The sequence below is a fragment of the Diceros bicornis genome, chromosome 19 (assembly GCF_020826845.1).
Source record: "Diceros bicornis minor isolate mBicDic1 chromosome 19, mDicBic1.mat.cur, whole genome shotgun sequence".
In the NCBI taxonomy this organism is placed as follows: domain Eukaryota; kingdom Metazoa; phylum Chordata; class Mammalia; order Perissodactyla; family Rhinocerotidae; genus Diceros; species Diceros bicornis.
This window is the reverse complement of record NC_080758.1, coordinates 29,838,391-29,862,260: the sequence shown is the minus strand read 5'-3', so window position 1 is coordinate 29,862,260 and position 23,870 is coordinate 29,838,391. Positions and strand designations below refer to the sequence as shown.

Here is a 23,870-nt window from a genome sequence, read left to right as displayed (position 1 = left end):
TAATTATACTATAATTTTGGATAACTTACTAGTCAGTGTCTATGTTATAATGACTATGAGATTGTTGTTTATGCTGAATCCTGTAACATTCCCACCTTTTTCTTATGCTGGTCCTCTCATGTGTGTGTCTATGTAACCACCACCATATCAGGATCAGAACAATTCCATGACCACAAGGTCTGCTTTGTGCTGGCCCTTTAGAGTGACACCCATCCCCACCGTACCAAATCTCTGGCAAATGCCAATCTGTTCTCTATCTCTATAACTTCAAGAATGTTATATAAGCAGAATCATACAATATGTGACATTTTGAGATTGATTCTGTGCATTCTACAAAATGACTTCAAGAAACTTACCAGCTGAGGGGTATTTTCTTGTATGGATGCAGCACAGTTGTTTAACCATTCACTTATTATTGAGCTTTGGGATGTTTCCCATTTCTTGCTATTACAAAGAAAGCTACTATAAATATTCATGCGTGGGTTTTTGTGTGGACATCAGTTTTCATTTCTCTGAAATAAATGCCTGGGAGTGTAATTGCCGGTCATATAACCCACTTCCCCTCCTGAAAGAAGTCAGGAAATGATTCCTTTTGTTGACAGGAGGAAGCATTATTTCTACTAGGCCTGTCCATGTCTCTCTGAAAACATAAGTTGAGTAACTCCTGAACTGTAGCTGCCTCCTCTTCCTGATTCAATTTCACAGTCTAGAAGCAGGAACTGTCTAGAATCTAGAAGCAGGTTGCTGTCACAGCCATGTCACCCCGTCATAGGCGCTTCCTCTTATACTACGGGAGGCGGGCCTTCCCTCCTCTCCACAGAGCACAGAAGTCAGGGTTCTCCCCAGCACACACTGGAACAGAGCAGGCTCCTCAGGCCTCCAGGATGCCCATCCCTGCCTCCCAGCCCCGCCCCCCTCTTCCTTGCCTGCTGCTGACTCTACTGCTGGGACTCACAGGTGAGCACTCCCTGGGGTAGAAGCCCCTCCCTCTGTCTGGGGACCCTTAGGGCCTCCAGGTAAACACAGGTGCACCACCCAGAGCTATCGGAGCTGGCCCAGGACCGGGCATTATCTGAGAGCATGAAATCAGGGATCTGAGCGTTTTCTCTGTGGGTCCATCACCTGCAGATGATCACCACAGGTGATGAAACAGATGGTGCTTCAAACAGCAACAAAGACGACTTTGTGTATATTAACTCGTCTAATCCTCACAGCAACCTGTGTGATAGCTAGGACTATTATCCCCAATTTACAGATGGGGAAACTGAGGCAGAGAGAGTAACTTGCCCTGTGTCACCTACCTAAGGCAGTGGAGCTGCCGGGATTCAAGTTCAGGCCAACCAGCTCCAGAGTTCATTCCTTTACCATGCTTTGCTGCTCCGCTTCTCAGTGGAGGCCGATTGCAGAAAAATCACAAAGTACAGAGAAGCAAACAGAAGGATATTCATCACCATCACGCCACTGAGAGATCACCAGAGTTTCACTTCCTCTGTGTGTACTCACAAATTTTGTTAATGATGTGTCGGGTGGTTCCTTGTGCCAATTATTTTTACTGAGTTCTTAATATGTATTATAATTTCATCAAATCTTGAGAACAACTTTGTATACATGCTAGGCCACACTTTTATATCTATTTGTGAATGCATGTATTTATGTGTGTGTTCATGTGTATCAGTTGGTGTGAGGAAGTGTACACACACACATACACAGCACACACACACCGGACTTTTGAAAAGACTTTCCTTATTGTTTTCTTCAAATCATTTTCAGTCTACATGAAATGCACATTGAACAGATGTTTAATTTTCCCTGTCTCTCAGCCAACATCCCTCCTTTCTACTTCTCTAAATTTACCCCTTACCCTCCTCAAACTCTTAAGAGAAGCAAACTTCTCTGTTTTGTGTGTTACTATCTTGGAGTTCCACTTCCACGCTGGACAGAGGTGAGAAGGAGAGAAGGGGATGAAGGTACAGAGACTCCTGCCCATGTGATCTGTATCTGTAATTATATCCATATCCGTATCTGTAGCCATACCCATATCTGTATCTCTGTCATCTAACGTCAGCTGAAGCCTCCCTCCCTCAGGAAATCTAATGAGTAATAACTTCAATGTCTTGAAGACTCACCATGTCCACACATTGTTGAAAATGCCTACGGCTGTTTTATCAAGAGATCATTATATCCAAGGTAGATAATCTTGTCACCTCTACCTTACAGATAAGAAAACAGGAGCATGGAGAGGTTCAGGGTCCCTCAGTGGTCAATGGTAGAGCTATGATTTGAACTCAGAACAAATTCTAGAGCTCATGGATTTAACCATTACCTGACTTCCATCCCATGAGATTTCTGCAGCTTCTGCCACTGGGTGTGGGGAATGGTGAGGTGTGGGGAATAGAGTTTGTAGTTTTCTCTCCTGGGCTCTTCTGCTTCCTGCGTATATGCAATTTGCTTTTGTTTTTCACCAAGTCCTCTACATGGGAAACTCAGTTTCTGAAAAATTTCCATAGGGTTTACCCACTTAAAACACACTTCAGGGTCCCTGGCAGGTGTCACACTGGGCAGTTTACACATCATACAAATATTTATTGGACAGCTACTATGTGCCAGGAGCTTATGTAGGAACTTGGGGTACATTGGTGAATAAAAGAGACAAAGTAGTTGTCCTCATGAAGCTTATAACCTAACGGGGAAATGACAGTAAACAATAGACACAATAAATGAGTAAAGAACGTGTTGTATTAGAAAGCGATAAGTGATAAGGAAGGAATTAAAGTATAGGTGGATAAGAGACTTGGGAGACTCTGTAGGTGGGATATATTTTAAATAGGGTAGTCTGGATGGGCTTCACTGAGAAGGGAAATTTGAGCAAATAGAAAAAGAAGGTGGAAAGCACCCGGGTAATCTGGGGTAAGAGCGCTTCTGACAAGGAACAGCATGTGCAAAGGCCGTAGAATAGGATCTTCCCGCTGTGTTCAAGGATTTTGTCTTTTGCTCTGAGTGACATGGCTGCCATTGCAAGGTTTTGAAGAGAGAAGTAACATGATCTGACATGAGTTTTAAATTATTCTAGCATTTGGTTGAGAGTAGACTAAACAGGACATAGATAGAAGCAACTAGAGCATGTAAGAGGTCACTGCCTTCATGCAAACAAGAAGTGGCTTGCACCAGGCCAGTAACTAGTAGAGACAGGAGAAAGAGGCCAGATTTTGGATTCATGCTGGAGTGGAGCCAACAGGATTTCCTGATGCATAGGATTGGGGTGAGAGGGACAGACTCCTAGGGTTTGGGGCCTGAGCATCTGGAAGAATAAAGGTGTCTCAGCTGAGACACAGAGGACTGTGGGGGACATTCAGGAGTTCAGTTTGGGACATGTTAACTGTAGATGTTTATTTCCATGCAAGAACAAGTCCAGCGGGCAGTTGACATACAAGTCCAGAGTTCTGGGGAAAGGCCTGGGCCAGAGAAGTAAATATGAGAATTACAGATACACAGATGGCAGATGGATCTCGACGCTCTGCTCCCTCTACTCTCGTCCCTCCTCTATTCCTTCCATTTCTCCCTCCAAGATTCATTCATATTTTTCCCCATTTTTTTCTTAGCAGTTCCAATCTTCTTCTCCAGACTTAAAAACCCAAACCACCTGATGTTCTAGGCGCACCAAAGGACCTGCCCTGGAGTAGCATGTGCTTCCTTAGGAGGCAGGTTTGGTTACAAACAGTGCTAAGTGGGTGGGGGTCACCAGCTCACACTCTGCAAAGATAAAGCACATTTTTCTCCCTAATGAGTAGCTAAGAAATAGAAAAGAACACAGGATTTATCTGTGGCGCCACAACAGCCTGCTCCTCTGATTTATATCCCTGCCACCAGAACCCAGGCGTGTTTTTTAGGACACTTAAGATAAGAAGGAACGCTTTTCTACTTCTCTGTGTGTCCAGAAACTGGCTAGTCCCTGACGCAGTGAAATGGAACTGGAAAGTCTTGCAACTGCAGTTCAGTGATTGGCCCAATGGTGACTTGTGTCCCTTCAACTCATAACTCGTTGTCCAATCACAGTCAACCACCCACAGTTCTTTTCAAAACACAAGTTTGAAGCCTGCTGTTTCCATGCTTGCTCCCATGGCTCTATCTCTCCATTCAAGTGCAGGTTTCTCAAATCAATCAGCCTTTGGGACCACACATTTTGTCTTTTTCCTTGAGCCACTTCGTCCAATTCAGAAGCTCTTCATGGGGCGATCACCTTGTGTTAGTACATATTTTTGATTGTGGCAAAATACACATAACCTACAATTTACCATTTTAGCCATTTTTAAGGATCCAATTCAACAGCATTAAGTACATTCACAACGTTGTGAAACACTCACCACCATACATTTCCAGAACTTTTTCAACATCCTAAGCAGAAACTCTGTTCCTGTTAAACAGTAAGTCCCCTTTCCTCCTTCCCTCCAATGGCTAACCTCCGTTCTACCTTTTGTTACTATGAATTTGCCTATTCTAGGTGCTTTATGTAAGTGGGATCATGTATTTGTCCTTTTGCATCTGGCTTATTTCACTTATTGTATTATTTTCAAGTTTCATCCATGTTATAGGATGTATCAAAATGTCATTGATTTTTAGGACTGAATAACATTCCATAATATTTGTACACCACATTTTGTTTATCTATTCATCTCTTGGTGGAAATTTGGGTTGTTTCTACTACCTTTTGGCTATTGTGAATAATGCTGCTATGGACATTGATGTATGTGTGTCTGAGTCCCAGCTTTTAATATTTTGGGGTATATACCTAAGAGTGGAATTGTTGTGGTCATACGGTAAATTTTATGTTTAACTTTTAAGAAACCACCACTGTTTTCCACAGTGGCTGCACCATTTTATACTCCTACCAGCCATGCACAAGAGTTTCAACTTCTCCACGTTTTTGCCAACACTTATTTTCTGTTTTTTATTTTGTTTTTGATGATAGGCATCCTAAGCAATGTGGAGGAGTATCTCATAGTTGTTTTGATTTGCATTTTTCTAATGACTAGTGTTGTTGGGCATCTTTCCTTTTGTTTACTGACCATTTGTATCTCTTCTTTGGGAAAATGTCTTTCAAGTCCTCTGTCCATTTTCAATTGGGTTTTCTGTTAATTTGTTGCTGAATTGTAGGAGTTCTTCCTATATTCTGGATATCAATCCCTTATGAGATATATGCTTTGCAAATACTTTCTCCCATTCTGTGAGTTGTCTTTTCATTCTCTTGGTAGTAACCTCTGATGTCCAAAAGTTTTTAATTTTGATGAAGTCCAATTTACATATTTTTTCTTTTCTTGTCTGTACTTTTGGTGTCATATCCAAAAAATCATTGCCAAATCCAATATCATGAAGACTTTTACCTGTGGTTTTTTTTCTCAAAATTTTATAGTTTTAGCTCTTACATATAGGCCTGTATCTATTTTGAGTTCATTTGCGTATATGGTATAAAGTAAAGGTCCAACATCATTCTTTTACGTGTGGATATCCAGTTTTCCCAGTATCATTTGTTGAAAAGACTGTCTTTTCCCCGTTGAATGGCCTTGGCACCCGTGTTGAAAAATCACTCGACCATATACGTGAGGGTTTATTTCTAGGCTCTCTATTCTATTCCGTGGTTTATATACCTGTAATGTCAGTACCAAACTACATTGATTATTGTAGATTTGTACGAACTTCTTAAATCAGGAAGTGTGAGTCCTCTAACTGTGTTCTTCATTTTCAAGACTGGTTATTTGGGGTCCCTTTGGATTTCATATGAATTTTAGAATGCTTTTCTCTATTTCCTCAAAAAATATTTCTGCCATTGAGTTTTTGTTTTTCTTTTTTGGTGAGGAGGACTAGCCCTGAGCTAACATCCGATGCCGATCCTCCTCTTTATTCTGAGGAAGATTGGCCCTGGGCTAACATCCATGCCCATCTTCCTCTACTTTATATGGGACCCTGCCACAGCATGGCTTGACAAGCAGCGCATTGGTGAGTGCCCGGGATCCGATTCTGTGAACCCCAGGCCGCCGAAGCGGAGCGCGCACACTGACCTGCTGGGCCACCAAGCAGGCCACCTGCCATTGAGATTTTGACAGAGATTGTATTTTTTGTTTTTACTGAAGTAACATTGGTTTGTAACATTGTATAAATTTCAGGCATACATCATTATACTTCTATTTCTGCACCGATTACACGATGTTCACCACCCAAATACTACTTACAGCCCATCACCACACACATGTGCCTAATCATCCCTCTTGCCCCCCTCCCTCCTGTCCTCCCCTCTGGTAACCACCAATCCAAACACAGATTGTATTGAATCTGTAGATTGCTTTAGGTAGTATTCAGTATTTACCTTAACAATATGAAGTCTTCCAACCCATGAACATGGGATGTTTTTCCCTTTATTTATGTCTTCTTTAATTTATTTCAGCAATGTTTTCTACTCTTCAGTGTACAAGTCTTTCCTCTCCATGGTTCAATTTACTCCTAAGTATTTTATATCTTTTGATGCTATTATAAATGGAATTGTTCGCTTGATTCCCTTTCTGGATTGTTCATCACTAGTGTATAGAAATGCAACTGATTTTTACCTGTTGATTTTGTATCCTGCAAATTTGCTTAATTTATTTATTAGCTCTAACAGGTGTGTGTGTGTGTGTGTGTGTGTGTGTATGTGATCTTTGGTGTTGCTGCATATAAAATCATGCCATGTGCAAACAGAAGTCGTTTTACTTCTTCTTTTCTCTTTTGAATGCCTTTTATTTATTTCTCTTGCCTAATTGCTTTTGCTAGAACTTCCAGTATTGTGTTGAATAGAAGTGCTAAAAGTGAGCATCTTTTTCTTGTTTATGATATCATAAGGGTCCTCAGAAGAAGGAGCAGAAAAGTCAAATGTAGAGAAGTACAAGTGATAATGGAAGCACGAGGTTGGAGTGATAGGAAGACCGGAACCATGAGGAAAGGAATACGGGCAGCCACTGGGACTTAGAAGGCAAGGAAGAGAGCCTCCAGAAGAAATGCGGCTTGCCTGACACCTTGATTTTATCCCAGCAACACCAGTTGTGGACTTCTGACCTCCAGAACTATAAGATAAAATTTTCTATTGTTTTAAGCCACTAAGTTTTTGGTAATTCGTTACAGCAGGATTAGGACACTAATGCCACATGATTATGCTATGGATAAAAAAATCCCAGGTACTTGAAAGAACGTTTTACTTCTTAATTAAACTATATATTCATTCTGTGTTGGGAGCTCTGCCCATCAGTGTCACTCAAGTATCCAGGTTGATGGAGCAGACCCATCCTGAGCATGTGGATCTCTGCATAAGAGGGAAGTTGATGCATAGAGGTTCTTGCAGTTAAATGCATATCCCATGAAATTCCTTTGTTACTCTTGCTCACAACTCATGGTCTGAAAACGTCTCATGGTCCTACCCAATGCAAAGGTCCAGAAATGCAACACGCCCTGAGGCCAGAAAGTGGACAGCCAGAAATATTTGGCAAAGCATGAAACCCCCAGAGAGGGCACAGGCATTCAAACCAACTCTCTGCTACATCTCTTAACATTTCTGTGCCTCAGTTCCCCATTTGGACTAGGGTCTCACATTGCAGGCTTCTTGTAAGGGTTACCTGTGATGACATATGCAATGTGCTGAGCTCAAGGCCCGCTCGTGCTGTGCACTGGGTCAGTGAAAGCTGTTGTTGATAAACACTTGAGAAACCTACAAGATCACATAGGGATGAATAAATGATGGATTTGTTTTCCTCCAGGAGCGGCAGGTGAGGAGCTGCAGGTGCTTCAGCTTGAGAAGTCAGTGTCAGTTGCAGCTGGAGAGACGGCTACTCTGCGCTGCACCCTGACCTCCCTGCTCCCTGTGGGGAACGTCATGTGGTTCAGGGGGACAGGGTCAGGCCGGGAGTTAATCTACAGTTTCAAAGGAGGCCACTTCCCCCGAGTAGAAAATGTTGCAGATGTCACAAAGAGAAACACCACGGACTTTTCCATCCGCATCAGTAACATCACCCCGGCAGACACTGGTATCTACTACTGTGTGAAGTTCCAGAAAGAGAGCCCTGATGATGTGGAGTTTAAGTCTGGACCAGGCACCCAGCTCACCGTGAGTGGTGAGTACAGCGTGGGCCTCCTTCGTCCCTTGGTGTGTGACAACAAGTCAATAATAACGCCCCCCATTCTTTGAGCAACAGCAAGAATCAGGTGTGGCAGTGGGTGCTTATGTTCATGATCTGATTTCACCCCCTTCCACAGATCAGGGAGGTTGAGGCCTGGAAAGGTTGTGCTAGTTGCTCAAGGCCCCACTGCTGGTAAATGGGGGGAAAATTCTGGAATGCCCATCTGCCTGGCTCCACAGCCCATGCCTTTTCAATCCCGGTCAGCCCTTTGTTCCAGTGATGAGGGAACTGAAATTCTGAGTGACTCGCCCAGTCACAAGGCCAGACCTCGCTCCTGCCCTCAGAGAGTGCCCCTCAATGTGGCCAAGTCTTCCTTTAATCAGCACTTACTGAGCACCTACTGTGTTCTGGGCTTTGCTCTGTGCTGTGGAAGCAGCAGTTGACACAGCAGGCAAAGGCTCTTCTCCCAGGAGGCTCTCGTCCATTCTCTTCCTGTGAGGAGAAATGTATGCAGGGCAGGGAGGGAGAACGTGTGTTTCTTCTTTTCATCCTCAGAAACATCACACTGAGAGGAATCCCTAAGAGGCCCAGACTCTCTGTTTACTCTGACAGCCTGGCTGGAGGAGACACACAGAGATTGGGTGTTCTCTGTGTGTCTGTCCAGAAAACCCTCGTGTGATTCAGGGACCAACTCACACAGACCCTGAAGGCTCCAGGCAGAGCTGGGCCATCTCAGAATGTCCCTCACCCAGGGGGAGGTGATTTAGGGGTTCCCCATTGAGGCAACAAAGATGCTCATTTAGGATTTTCTGCCAGAGGGCCAGGATCCTGAATCCTGAAAAGTCAGTGCACAATGGACCGTTAGTCCCATCCAGCCCCATGCCCCATGTACAGATGGGGAGCTGGGCTACGTGCCCATGGTTACACAGCCAGTGAGTGAGGGGATCATTCCAGAACCCAGATCTGATTCCAGGTAGGCTCCGTCCTGCCTCAACATTGGACACTCTTTCCCTGGAAGAGCCTGGCCCATCATTTGTGCTGGATAAAAGCTTGTTACATCAAACCATTGAACAGCAGCTAGCATTGCTCCTTTTCACCAGTTTCCCAAAGGTTCAGAAGCCCCTTGCATTCAGACCCCGAGGCCCGAGGAGATTGGGAACCTCTCCACACCTTCAACCGCATCATCCCCATTCAAGCGTTCCGTATCAGCACCAAGAGCTGCGCGTTGATTCCACAGCTGCATAACATCCATCATATTGAGACAGCATCCTTCATTCTAGTCTTCCATTGATGGATACAAAATTGTTCCTAATCTTGGGATATTAGACCAGCGCTGCACCACACTATTCAAGTGGGAGACGCCCACATGAAGTGGCATTGCTATGTCAGTGGGTGTGTGTATTTTAATTTGTTGGATATTGACAAATTTCCCTCCTAGACAGGGTAGAAATTGACTATCCCCACAACCCTGACCCTTCCTCAGAGTTCACCTCTGGGAACACGTGTGTCCTCCTCTGTAAGATGAGGATGATGACCCTCCCTCCCAGCACTATTAGAAGGAATAAAAAATAATATATTGAAGGTTCTTAACAGTGTCACTTGCCTATAGTAAGTGATAATAATCATGATCATGTTTATTTTTTATAAATGACCCTTTTATAGCCAAACCGACTCCCCCCCGTGGTATCGGGCCCCACGGTGAGAGTCCCACCTGAGGAGACAGTGAGCTTCACCTGCGAGTCCCACGGCTTCTCCCCCAGACACATCACCCTGAAGTGGTTCAAAAATGGGAATGAGCTCCCAGCCTCCCAGACCAACGTGGACCCAGACGGAGATGGCGTTTCCTACAGCGTCTCCAGCACAACCAAGGTGGTGCTGGCCCCGGGGGATGTTCGCTCCCAGGTCCTCTGCGAGGTGGCCCACATCACACTGCAGGGGTGCCCTCCTCTTTGTGGGACGGCCAACTTGTCTGAGACCATCCGAGGTAGATGCCCCTCACCCCAGCCCAAGCCCACACCTGACCCCAAGGCCCCAAGTTCGCTCCTGCCCCTGCTGTTTGCTCCAGGCCTGTATTTCCTGGAATCTAGTTCCTGACCGTCCTTCCCAATCACCAGGCACCTGGATGTGCTGGTCACTCACCTGTTGTAATGGCAGCTGCCAGGTGAACACCTGCCATGTGCCAAACTCTGTGCTAGGTCGTGTGGTCCACTTTACCAATAGTAGCTCCAGTTGCTGAGCACCTACTCTAAGCCCAACCCCTACCTGCTTGGTGATTTCATTTATTTTGCTACAGTTATTTTGCTCCCACTGTATGCCAGTGGCTGTGATTCTTGATTTCACTCATTATGACCCTAATAGGAGCTACCAGTCCCTGAGCACCTACTGTGACCCTGGCACTGTGCTTTGTGATCTCATTCGTATGCAGAGAGTACTCTCAGGGTTTGAGCGCCTGCTGCATGCCCAGCACTGTCCTGGTGAGCCCCTCTGTGGTGGTGGGAGCTCAGTTAGGGAGCTCTCCTCTGTGATCTGTCTGTTCCATAAGGTCAGAGCTTCTGCCCTGTGCTGTTTGAGGTCCGCCCACCTTGGAGGTTTCCCAACAGCCCACGGCAGGGAACCTGGTGAACGTCACCTGCCAGGCGAACAAGTTCTACCCTCGGCACCTAAAGCTGACCTGGTTGGAGAATGGAGACGTGTCCCGAACAGAAATGGCCTCAACACTCATAGAGAACAAGGATGGGACCTTTAACTGGACGAGCTGGCTCCTGGTGAACTCATCTGCCCACAGGGAGGATGTGGTGCTCACCTGTCAGGTGCAGCATGACGGGCAGCCGGCGGTCACCAAACACCATACCCTGGAGGCCTCTGCCCACCAGAAGGAAGGGGACACAGGTGGAATCCCTGGTGAGGCCTCCACTCCAACTGAGCTGGCTCTTTTAAAATTTTATCCTTTTTAGATATTAAAATTAGTCATTAATGCATATTATAGAATAATCTAGAAGTTTATAAATATAAAGCACAACTTGGAAGTGAGCTCCCCTCTCCCAAATCTAACACTCCAAGAGTCACCACTGGTAAGAGTTTGGTGCATATCTTTATAGATCTGTTGACATAAATATACGTTAAAGAAAAAAGAAGGGAAGGAGGGAGCTCATCCTGTTCATAGCATCCAGCTCTTGCTTTCTCTACCTAACAATGATTATGTCACCATCAACGTCAACCCACTTCCCTCTTCCTTGTTCTTTGTAACCTCTGCCTAGTCTCTATTCCGTCCTAACAATGACTACATTCACCATCCACGTCAGCCCATCTCTCTCCTCCTTGCTTTCTCTAACCTCTGCCTAGTCTCTATGCCATCCTGGACTTTTCCATCCACATCATTAATGTCACTCCAGCAGACGCCTGCACCTGCTAACTACTCTGTGAAATTCTCAGAAGGGAGCCCTGAGGACGTGGGGTTTGTGTCTAGACCAGATACCTGGGTGACCCTGAGTGATCACAACACAAGACTCCTTTGTTCCCTGATTCTGACAATGGACCCGTAATCACAACCGCTCACTGCACATTTACTATATGCAAATTCCAGTTCCTCTGTGATCTCTTTTCCTGCTTCAACTACCCTGTGTGTTTGGAGTTTTACCGATGAGACTTGAGGAGCAATGGCTAGTATGTTGTTGAAGACTTTTTGCTGTTAGACCATGTGATTGGGCTAAATTAATCAAGGTAAATCTGAGTCCCTGAGGACAGGGACCACCAGCCTGTGCAGGAAATACATGCTAATTAGAAACACATTCCTCCTCTGCTGGGCATTGTCCCAGGGACCTACAAAGTCCCCCTTTCAGTGAACAAAATATGTCTCATTTGTCTCTCATGTAACATCAGAAGAGAATAGAGTCATGTTTCCAGGAATCTTGACCCCAGAAGAGCTTTCAAAAGCCCACGTTCCTTCCATCTGCCCTATGGAGTTGTCCTCATCTGCTGGGTCAACCTGGGACATCAAGTGTCCATGACACTGCCTGCTGGAAGAGTAAGATAGGAAAACGAAGACAATGTCCCTTAAAACAAGAGACATGCAGAAGTTGCATAATTGTGTCCACTAATAACTTGGTCAAGTATGCACATCCAGGTGCAAGTGTAGTCCACTATTGTGTGATCATATGATTAAGGACATGGTTTTCTAAAATACCAATACCATTACACACTTAATAAAATTAACAATAGTTCCCTAATACCGTCTAAAATGGAGTATACATTTACATTTTCCCAAATTTCTTTTATAGCTGTTTTTAAACCAGCAAAATGGTTTTAATTCTTCCATAAATGCTTGGTAGAATATTCCTGTGCAACCATCAGGGTCTCAAAAATTCTCTTTCATGAATATTTAAATTACGAGTTCAATTTCCTTAATGGTTTAGGGCTATTCAAATTATTTATTTCATATAGAGTAAATTGTGGCAGATTGTGCTTTTTGAGGAATTTTGTCCATTTTCTCTAAGTTCTCAAATCTATCTGTAGGATTGCACACAATCTCCCCTTATTATTCTTCTGACATCTGCAGGGTCTGTAGTGATGTCCCGTCTTTCATTCCTGATTTTAGAATGTGTCATTCCTCCTTTTTTTATTGTCAGTATTGCTAGAAGTTTTTCAATGTTATTGATCTTTCCAACAAACCTGCGTTTCGTTGCAGGGATTTTTCTCTATTGTTTCTTTGTTTTCAATTTCATTGATTTTTCTCCTCTTTTCTTTACTATTTCCATCCTTCCTTCTGCTTTAGGTTTATTTTGCTACTCTTTTTCTAGTTTCCTGAGGCAGAAGCTTAGATGATTGGTTTTATGCATCTCTTTTCTCTAATGCCATCCTGGTCTCCTCCTGTGCTGGGCAGTCAGGAGAGTGGAATCTTGACCCCTGGCCGCTGTGTCCTCCCTCCAGTCCTCAGGGCCCAGCCAGTCTGCTTCCTCGTCCTCCTGTCAGCGTCCTCCTGTGCTTGTACCTCCCATTGTTTCTAGGGGTCAGATTGTACTGAAAGGGGAGAGCAGGGAGAGATGGGTCCACACCATCCTGTCTGGATCAGCCTGGGTTTGCTCCTCAGTCTCCACCTCCCCCGGGGCTCAGACCTGGGCTGTTAGTTCTGGGTGATCTCAGTGTGCCTGACCGAGCACCCTCGCTAGTGTACTGAGTCTCGAAATGGTTTTTGTGTTGTCCATGTTGGCAGGCTGGAGCAAAGTGCAAGATGTCTCTATGACCCTGCTGCAGCAGGATGTCCAGCCTGCCCTGGGAGTCTGAGGGCTCCAGCCACTGCAGTCCTGGGTCCAGTGTATCTGATGTGAGGATGCCCATCTTTGTGTTCATTTTAATGATATCTGGGAGTTTTACAATATTCCTCGCTTAATGGCCCTCTCTTCTCTCAGTACAGCATAATCCGGGTGTGTTAATGGAGTTTGGGTTGGTTGGTTGGTTTTGACAGTGAGACAAATGTTCTGATGCCTCTCAGTTTTTTGGTTCTCTTTTTCTTTCAGGATCTTAAATTTCCCTACCCCATTTCCTTTTTCTCTTCACCACTCAATTGCCAAAGAGCACTTGCTCCTTCTTTTCTGCCTTTTTGCCTCAGAAGTTATGCACTTTAAACTGAGCCCATCCCTTTTGCCACATCGGTCCTTTTGAAATGTCCCAGTCTCCTTGTATTAGGCTCCTATTGCTGCTGTAAAAAATTAACACACTTTCTGTGGCTTTAAACAATAGTATTTTATTACCTTAGAGCTCTAAAGGTCAGAGGTCCACAGTGGGTGGCAGGGCTGCGATCCTTCTGGAAGCTCTAGGGGACAATCCGTGTCCTTGTCTTTTCCAGCTCCTAGAGGCTGCCCACATTCCTTGGCTAAGGGCCCCACCTCACTCTCACCTCTGACTCTGTCCTCATGTCTCCTTCTCTGATTCTCCTGCCTCCTTCTTTTGCTTACAAGGCTCTTTGTGATTACACAGCTTCCATTCAGATAACCAAAGATGATGTCCCCATCTCGAGATCCTTAACTTAATCACCAAGGCTAGTGTATTTTGCCATGTAAGTAACACGTTCACAGATTCTGAGGAGTCTGTGCCAACCCTTTTCAATTAGGCATACTTTGAAACCCCTTCTGTTCTCTAACCTGCAAGACAGACACTTTTTCAATATTCTCAAATTTAATGTGGATTTACGATTGATGGTGGGATTTCTAAATAATTCTCAGGTTCACCTTCTAGCTCCCCTTGTCACTTTTCCTGGTGGCTGGGTGAGGCTGGGATGGCAGCCTTGTGAGAGATGGTACACTAGGGTTTGGTGATTTTTCTCTTTGATTCAGTTATTTAGGAGTTTTAACATTTTCTATTCAACTAATACTGGAAGCCAGTTTTGCATGGAATTTACTTTCCTTTCTTTGTGTTTTGTTGTGTTCTAGAGGTCATGTTTGGAGACAAGGAGCTGTGTTGCTGCCATTGTCCTCGGTGGCCAGAAGTCACTGAAGAGTCTTGAGTGCTTTGGCCCATGTGTCCCTGTCCCACATCTCAGGGTCCCATACGTCCCCATCAGGGTCCTATTCTGGCAGACAGGCCCACTGGAGTTGAGAATTCAGCCTCCTCTGTAGCTCTGCTAATGTAATTATGTCCTGGGCCCATCCTCAGTTCTTCTGCCCCTTGGCTCTGGGGGATAAGACTCTGTAATGCTGCCAGGAAGTCCTCTGACTTTCACACTTGATCTTTCACTTGTGATTAATCTCTCTTACTTTTCTTACTCTCTTACTTTGGTCTTTCTCCAAAGGATTGAACCCCAGCAACAGCCATCTAATTCCATAGTCCTTATAATTACCATTTCCCAACTCAATTTCAAATGCTGGACACCAATGTATTCTCTGGCTCTGGTTACACCCTCCCAGTTCATCACTGGTGAAGTTTGAATACTTGCTCCACTAGGAAAAGTAAAGACCTCCCCTGCTCCACCTCCCCCAGTGCAGGAGTCCTCTTTGTCAGCCAGCCCAGTCATCCAGTTCCAAATTTGCATTTAGAGTTTGCTTTCTTACCACTCCCTGATGGACACCTATAGGTCAGTTACAGTGGGAAGTGACCCTGAAATGGACATGAGAATGTGGAAGCATATTGTGGAGTGCTGTCAAGATCAACATGACTGTGGGAGTGACAGCAGGACTGGGAAAGGAAGCTGGTGCCCTACAATGCAGGCACAACACAGACTCGTGCTCTCACAGAGCTGTGGATCCAGGGTGGTCTTTCAGAGCTGTTTTCAATGGAGGGGAGAGGACTGAGCCTCTGCACTCCAGTTCAGCCAGTACTCTGATGCGAGCTGCCATCCAGAAGGAGGTGCAAACTTGAACAACACAGCTCTCTTCACCTGAGAGAAAGTCCCAGAGAGCTGCTCAATGAGAACTGTCATCCTCCAGGTACCCCAGAGCAAAAGAGGTTGAGGTCTCCTCTCCTTTCTTAAGGATAAATTCATCTATAAAAAACTATTTTAATATATTTATTTAGTTAGTTTTAAAAGCAAATACGGCACACTGTAAAAATGCAAAGAACCCAACTGTACTTCCTCAGATACAATTTTTGGGGACTAACAGAAAGATTTCAGCATACACTCGCCCTGGGGTCAAGGTGGGCCAAATGCTGTTTGAAGCCCCTCCAAGCATGAGACCTCATTTCCTAGACTCAAAAGGCTGTTCTCCAGACAGCAGGTCTCATAGGGTCCGGCCACCCTGAGGGCTACCTCAGCTCCTGAGAACATGGCGTCATCCAGCCTCACCGGTGCTACCTGTCCGGTGAGCACCGTGAAACCTGTCCTCACTCCACTTGCATGCTGTGTGGACATTCATTCCTACGACCCTAAGAGTTTGGACTTGGTCCAAAAGGCACGGTCTCTGGTCATTCTATGGACAACAATGATGGATTTCCCTATGATTGAATCCCACTAATTTTGTGACACTCCCTAAAGTCTCTGTTCCTCAGTTTTCTCATCAGAATGAGGATAATAATACCTGCTCCATAGAGGTATGAGGATCAAGTAAGTAAACCAGGCACCACACTTACAGGTCACTGAATATACATTCTCCACCCTTCCCTCCAGGAGGACAATCCAGGCAGCCTGAGAGTAGGAAGAGTGAGAATGAGGAACATCTTAACCCTAATTTCTCCCTCAAGGTTGAGCACAGGGCAGGATGCAGATTCAAAAGCTTCAGAATGTTGATGGCCCAGGGAGCCTCCGATGGAATAAGTGGAGGCTCCTGTGTGGCCCCTCTAATGGCTCCTCCTGTCCCTTGATTTTCAGGTGAAGAGCTGTCTACTGTCCCTCTGGTAGTCCTCGTCCTAAGCACAAAGCTGCTGCTGGCCATCGGTGTCTCTGCCTTCTACGTCCACAGGAAGTGGAGGGCCTGACTGTAAGTTGTGGTGCAGGGAGGGCAGGACAAGGTCTGCCCCATAAAGGGGAAGTTCAGTAAAAGGGACCATCCCAAGGTCACACCAGGTCAGGGCCCACGTGGAGTTAAGAGAAGGTGACATACCTCCCTCAATACACTCAGGAGTATTGTGGATCCCTCTCAGAGGTTCTCCATCCCAGAAACTGAGTGGGGTCCTGCAGGAGGAGGGCTGGATCAAGGGTTTTCAAAAGGTGTGCACAGAGTCCTATGGGTTCTGTGGAGGAAGTAGGCAGAGGGAGGCTGGTTGAGGGTCAGCTGAGTAGGTGGTTCCCTTGGAGACCATCTCTAGATTATTTGAACTCTCAGGCTCCATGGGGCTATAGGAACCCACATTTTAGAGTAATGCTGAGAAGTCCTTGATGCTGCTCTGAGGGCTGTACCTGCTCTGACCCTCTGAGTGACAGAGTGGAAGAGATGGGGAGGGGATCAGGACTTGGGGAGGAAGGCTGAAGTGGCAGAGCCCTATCACAGGATCAACCTGTCATCTCACGACAGTCCTTTCAGGAGGAGAGCAGCACTGGGAACATAGGAGGCACACAGGGAACATTTCTGTAATGATGAGCAGATAATTAAATGTGGATATGTTTCCCACAGCTCCTTCCTTCCTTCCCTGCTGTGTGCCACCCCCAATCTCTGCTGCTCCATTCATTCTGTGAGGGGCCCAGCCTCAGAGAAGGATTCTACCAGAAGCTTCCATGACTCTGCTCCAAATGCCTCCCCTCCCCAGACACCTGCCTGCTCACACATTCCTGCTGCTCCTTCTCCCAGTCCTTGATGCCCCCAGAGCTGGGTCTTCATACATGGTCCTGAGCAGGGGACATGGGACCTAGCTCTGGGGACTGACTCATGACATCTCCCTAGAATGTGAGAAACAAATCAAATCTACACACATTAGGATATTTCTCATCGATTGCCTTGGGACTTGGCCATGAAGTACACACTCATCTTCATGCATCAAGACAGAATAACTGTCTTCTGGATTCCTGTCTACCCCCAAATCCCCAGCCTGGTTGAGTTGCTCTATTGACTCTTAAGTACAAATGAACTCCTATTCTGATTTTAAGAAGAAAAATTGTTCTCCTTCCTCTTTGCTTAAATGTCCTGCTCCTCAAACCCATAAAGAAGTTTCTCCTAATCTCCCTGTCATGAAAACACTAGTTCTTCTATTGTCTTGCATCCTTCTCAATCCTGTTGCTCATGGTACACATGCTGTCAGCCCAAAAGCCTTGGGTCATCTTTGATTTCTCTTTCTCTTATATCCCATATTAAGTTCTGCCTTCAACATGCTTATGCCCAATGGTGAGAAGGCAAATGTTTAACAATTGATTCTCAAACAGAAAAAAAACAAAGCCTAATTTGTAGTGCCTGCCAATATTTGTGGTGTAAACACTCCCAACGTGGCCAATGTTAAGCTACCAACAGTTTAACAGCCAGCTTGCAAAATTCCTGAAAATGTAGCAGTCGGCTCTCGCGAGTCTGTCCAAGTGTTTCCTGCACAGCACTGAGTTATATCCATAATCTGCACACTACTCACCCCCACCACTACTCCCTGGCCCAAGCCACCATCATCTCTTCCTGGACCATTGCTAGAGTCTCTAACTGGCTTTCCTGTTTCAACCACAGTGGTTATTTGGAAACGGAAGTCAAATCCTATCACTCCTCTGCTTCTTCCTGCAACATATCTGCATAGTTCACTCTCTCCTTTCTTTCAAGTCTCTGCTCAAACGTCACTCTATAAAGGCACCTTCCATAAACCACCCTACATAGAGTATACCTCTCTCACCTGGCATTCCACCTCCTCTTGACCTGATTGATTTGTTTCCTCAGCAGTTATTGTCACCCGACATACTAAATATAGGATGTGCTCACTTTGCATGGTAGTGCAGGAGTGTAATAGTGAGTGTGCAAACTGAAACCATGCAAGGTGATCTCAATAATCAATGAGATTAATAATGATTGTTCTGTGACCTTTAAAATTTTTTTCAAAACGTTGGGAACTGTCAGGTTTTTTTTTTTTGCGTGTGTGAGGAGATCAGCCCTGTGCTAACATCTGCCAATCCTCTTCTTTTTTTTGCTGAGGAAGACTGGCCCTGGGCTAACATCTGTGCCCATCTTCCTCCACTTTATATGGGACGCCGCCACAGAATGGCTTGCCAGGCGGTGCGTCGGTGCGCGCCTGGGATCTGAACCTGCGAACCCCGGGCCGCCGCAGCGGAGTGCGCACACTTAACCGCTTGCGCCAACAGGCCAGCTCCTGTCAGTTTTAAATGTAGAGGAAAAAGAAAAAGTAGAAAAACTAATATTTACTTAGTACACTGTCATTTGAATATTAGAAACATTGAGAATTAAAGCGTTTTATTTCTTAGTAAACACTTATCTAGGGCAGTTTGAATAGTGTTTGCCGTCTTCTTATTGCGTAATTTATGATACAGATCAAGCATCTTTTCTATGCCTTGGTGAATCATCATACTCCTTTCTAAATTTCGAACAGCTTCCAACATTTATATCCCTTGTGCTCTGAATGTTGCGAAATCTTAACAAAACTTCATTTAATTTGAAGTGTTTGCCGGTGTCACTGCCTCTGGGACATTTTTGCCCTTTTCCTCACCACCGCTTTCTCACTTATGTGGTAGGTTTGCCATCACTCAGTTCCTCTAGCTGCACATCTGGAATATTTCTAACAGCACCAGTGTCAACATCCCCACTCAGCTGTTTCTTCTATGACTCCACTTACATTCTGTTTGAATTTCACTTCCAGCTTTATTGCTTTTGTTTCTCCATTGCACTTTCATCTCTGTTGCCCATTCCCTTTTGCAATAACTCATTTTTGTAAAATGTCATGTGGGTTCATCATTGGGAAATAATGAGACAACACAACTACATGCTTTGCTGTCTGTGCATAAACTGAGTAACAAAGTCACAGTGATCAATCACTTCAGACTTTGAAAGAAGTCACGTGATTGGTTACTGATCATACTGAGTATCTGTTAGTTACACAGTGATTTGTGGACTGAAGCAGAGCTAGCAGCAAAGTTTGTACTTATGCAATTGCTCACAGTAAATTTACTGTGGTCACTGGAATTTGAATCGTGTGACAGGGACTGGTGTTATTTAACTGAGCTGTGCTAACTGAAATTCATGCATATCAGCACCATGCAAAGTGAACCCTGCCTGTGTTGTGTGTCTCTTCCCCAAATAGGATATCAGTTCTAACAGAGAAGGGACTATCTGCATCCTCAGATGTCAGAACAGTGACTGCCGTCTTTCTAGATCATCACATTTTTAAAAAAATAAATGAATGAATACTTCATTGAGGATATTAGTTTCTACTAGATGTTGGGTTTCAAACTAAAGTTTCTCTTCATTTGACTATCTGATTTTTGTCTTCTGAAGCCCTTTTGTTAAAGACTACTCTCCCTTCTTTGTGTTTAAAAAGTCCCATCAAAAATTCAACATCATCTTGGGGGTGGCCTGGTGGCATAGTGGTTAAGTTCAGGTGCTCCACTTAGGCAGCCTGAGGTTCACAGATTCAGATCCCAGGCATGGACCTATGCACTGCTTATCAAGACATGCTGTGGCGAGTGTCCCACTTATAAAGTAGAGGAAGAGGGCACGGATGTTAGCTCCAGGCTAATCTTCCTCAGCAAAAAGAGGAAGATTGGCATCAGATGTTAGCTCAGGGCTAATCTTCCTCACCAAAAAAAATAAATAAACAAACAAAATTGAACATCATCTAGAAAATAGGGAAGTACCAGAAAATAACAAACCATCTTGATGGGAGTACATCAAAGTGGTGCAGGAATAAATGAAAGAGCTCTCGAAGGCCAAACATGGAACATTTTGAGAAAGAAAATAAAATTGGATTATGCAATGGTCTGAATGTTTCTGTCACCCTGAAATTCACGTTAGAATCCTAAATCCCAATGTGATCATGTCAGAAGGTAAGGCTTTTGGAAGGTGGTTAGATCATGAGGGCTCCATCTCATCAATGGGATTAGTGCTCTTATAAAAGAGACCCCACAGAGATTCCTAGCCCCTTCCATCTTGTGAGGACACCATGAGAAATCTGTGAGCAGAGGAGGGCCCTCACCCATCCATGCTGACATCTTGATTTTGGACTTCTAGCCTCCAGCACTGAGAGAGATAAATTTCTACTGTTTAGAGCATTTTGTTATAGCACCCCAGCTAAAACAAAATATGGATAAACTATGCACTTTGTTTAATAATAATGTGCCAATATAGGTTCATTGATTGAAACAAATGTACCACACTAATATAAGATGTTAATATTAGGCGAACCTGTGTGCAGCAGTACATGGAACTCTCTGTATTGTCATCTCACTTTTTCTAAATCTAAATCTAAAATTGCTAAATCTAAATCTAAAATTCCTAAAAAGAATAAATCTATTAAAAAAGCCAACATCTTCTCCTCAGCTGGATCTCTGCTTCTTGTACCCTCTAGGGGAACAACACAAGGAATGTGTGGTGGGGAGACCTCTATGTTAATATACCTAAGTTTCATCTCACTTCCCAGGTCTGAGATTCCTTCTCTTCCTTCCTCGGTCCTCTGCCAGAGATCTCCCCAGACCCAGGCACTCAGAGATCCCAGAGGAAGCTACTTCTCAGTCCCCCATGATATTCATCTTAAACTTCTCCAATTAGTAAAGCCCAGGTCAGTCCAAGTGAGGTCAAAGAACTTTGGATAGCTGGGTGAGATGAAGTAGCTTTGAGGATCTAACGGTGGGGGAGTTAATACCTGTCCTGAGTCTAAGGATTCCCAAGTGCAAGACATTCTGAAGAGGCTGGTGCATGCTGTGATGCACCAGGCTGGAGAAGATGGCCCTCAGCTGTCAGCCCTCTTTGGAATTAACTCAGCTGAGGAGAGCCTCCTTGCCCAGGGTCATGATGGATAACATGCCACAACCAGTGACTCATCAACATGGTGATATAAAGGCCCAGCCCTCTCACTCCAGCTCAGGACATTCTGAAGGAACATTCTAGCACCAGAACTCCATGGGAGGTCAGCTGAGGTCTTCATTGAGACTTCATTGCAGCTCAACTTCTCCTTCTACCCAATCCTGCTTCCTTCCCCTCCTTCCACAGATATTCATCTTAAATGTACTCTCTGAAAAATGATTTGCTTGTTAGGCTTCATCTCAGAGTCTGTTTCCCAGGGAATCCAACCTGGGACAAAGAGGCTGTGTTGAGTACTGGAAGAAGTGGATATCCCTTGGTTTCTAGGGGCCAAGCAGTCAGGGAAAGAGGGATTGTTCACACTACCATATGTCATAGACCATATAGTCTTACTATACTAAGACAGATGAGAATCCACAAGTGTTTATGCAAGAAAGGAGTATAATCAGATCTGTGTTGTCAAAGACCCCTCTGGGTGAAGTAGGAGGTAGAGATTACAGGAGACAAGAGAAGATGGAGGTAGCATAGTTAAGAGGCAATTGTTTTCATTCAGGCAAGTGATGATGATGGAGATGTAGAAATAGATTCAAGAGGTATTATGGAGGTAAACCCAAGAGGGTCTGGTAGGAGATAACACGGGTAGATGAGTGAGGGTATAGAACATGGGTCCCTTCTTGATTTCACCCCCTGGGCAGAGGATGTACCACATACTGAATAGGGTGGGGTGGGAGAAGAGAATGTCTGAGTGCAGATTATGAACTCAGTTTTGAATATTTGAAGCATACAAATGAATATTTCAAGGTCAAATGATATATAGGTCTGCATGATAGGCTCAAGGTAACTAAGCTACCAGGGAATGGATTTAAGATTTGAACCTAGATTGTATCTTGACATCCAGTTGGTCTCTGAAGAGGAGGCAGAGGTCGCAAGGAAGCAACGGGGAAACGGCTATAGCAGTCAGTGCCAGGCTGTGGAGGCTTGGACATTAGAGTCACTAGCTGAGTGTGGGCTGAAGTCCTTTACACAACATTTGTGCTTGGCTAGAGTCCATTTCAGAGGTGAAATAGAAGGAGGTAAACATGCTGGTTCCTCTCTCTTTCTGAGAGTGTTTCTTCTGCCCCTCCAGTTCCATCTTCTCAAGCTGGCCACTGACCCAGCACAGAGAGGAGAGGCAGTCCTTATCTAACTAAGTGTATTTCCAGGTATGTTGCTTTCCCTCTTGGAGAGAGTTCTCCAAGGCCCACCTTCCCTGTATGCCCCTCTATCCTCTAAAGCACAAAACATCACCATCTCCAAAACTCTAACCTCTTTCCCAGGCAAACACAATTCCTCTGCAGGAAGGAGAAGGAGGCAGCTTCCAGTATTGTCCGCAGGCATCTACTTGGTGAAGAGCTGAGCAGACATGTGGAGCCCACTCCCCTAGGCCATTAGTCCTTTAGCAGAGGCTTTGTGTCCCAATTGCCACAGGAGATGGCTCGAGGGTGTCAGACCAGATGAAAGTGGAAGGAGGGCCATTATCTGAGAAGGAGGAAGGAGGAGTAAGGCGTGGAAGTTTGAGGAGAAAATAAAATATACGACACATCCAAGCCCACTGGAGAATTTTAGCATAATTTAAAGAAGAATTAACACCAATTTTATACATTCTCTTCCAGAAAATGAAGAGGAGTGGAAACCTCCCTACTCATTTTATGAGGCCATTATTACCTGGATAGCAAAACCAGATGAAGACTGTTCCAAAAACAAAATAAAACAAAACTACAGACCAATATCTGTCATGAGCCTAGACACAAAAATCTTCAACAAAATATCAGCAAATAGAATTTAACAATGTGTGAAGCTATATACCAAGTCATATTTATTCCAAGCATGCAAAGCTGCTTCTGAAAATCAGTCACTGTAATCTATCACATCCACAGTTTAAAGAAGAAAAATTGCACGATATGTCAATTGATGCAGAATACTCATTTGACAAAACGCAACACTCACTCATGATGAAAACTCTCAGCAAACTAGAAATAGTGGGGAATTTTCTAATTTGATAAAGAAAATCTACAGACAAACCTACAGCTATCATTATAATTAATGGTGAAAGACGGAGGTTTTCTCCCTAAGACAAGGAACAAGGCAAGTATGTCCTTTCTGAACTCCTATTCAAAACAGTCCTGGAAGTTCTAGGAGAGAGAGAGAGAGAAAGAGAGAGGACGTAGGGAAGGAAGGAAGGAAGGAAGATAGGAAGAAATGGAAAGAAGGAAGGATTGGAGAGAAGGAGGGAGGAAGGAAGACAAGTGTGGGAATGAATAAAGGAACTTAACTAAATAGGATTAGGGAAGGCCTGTAGAGGGAGCTCTCATGCCCTATCATACATCATCCATTACTC

General features: G+C 44.6%; 1 protein-coding gene across 1 annotated transcript; it reads left to right on the top strand.

Moving 5' to 3' along the window:
- The first annotated feature begins 813 nt into the window (after positions 1-813).
- On the top strand, positions 814-11,101 carry LOC131418590 (tyrosine-protein phosphatase non-receptor type substrate 1-like). Its single transcript, XM_058563054.1, has 4 exons — positions 814-957; positions 7,776-8,140; positions 9,798-10,119; positions 10,707-11,101. Exons 1-4 carry the CDS (start codon positions 885-887, stop codon positions 11,087-11,089), a joined length of 1,143 nt encoding a protein of 380 aa, XP_058419037.1. The 5' UTR covers positions 814-884; the 3' UTR covers positions 11,090-11,101.
- Positions 11,102-23,870: the final 12,769 nt, after the last annotated feature.

Coding starts and splice junctions, on each gene's coding strand:
- LOC131418590 (XM_058563054.1), top strand. CDS start 885: ATGCCCATCCCTGCCTCCCAGCCCCGCCCCCCTCTTCCTTGCCTGCTG. Junction 958..7,775: donor TCTACTGCTGGGACTCACAG/GTGAGCACTCCC, acceptor GTTTTCCTCCAG/GAGCGGCAGGTGAGGAGCTG. Junction 10,120..10,706: donor CTTGTCTGAGACCATCCGAG/GTAGATGCCCCT, acceptor GTGCTGTTTGAG/GTCCGCCCACCTTGGAGGTT.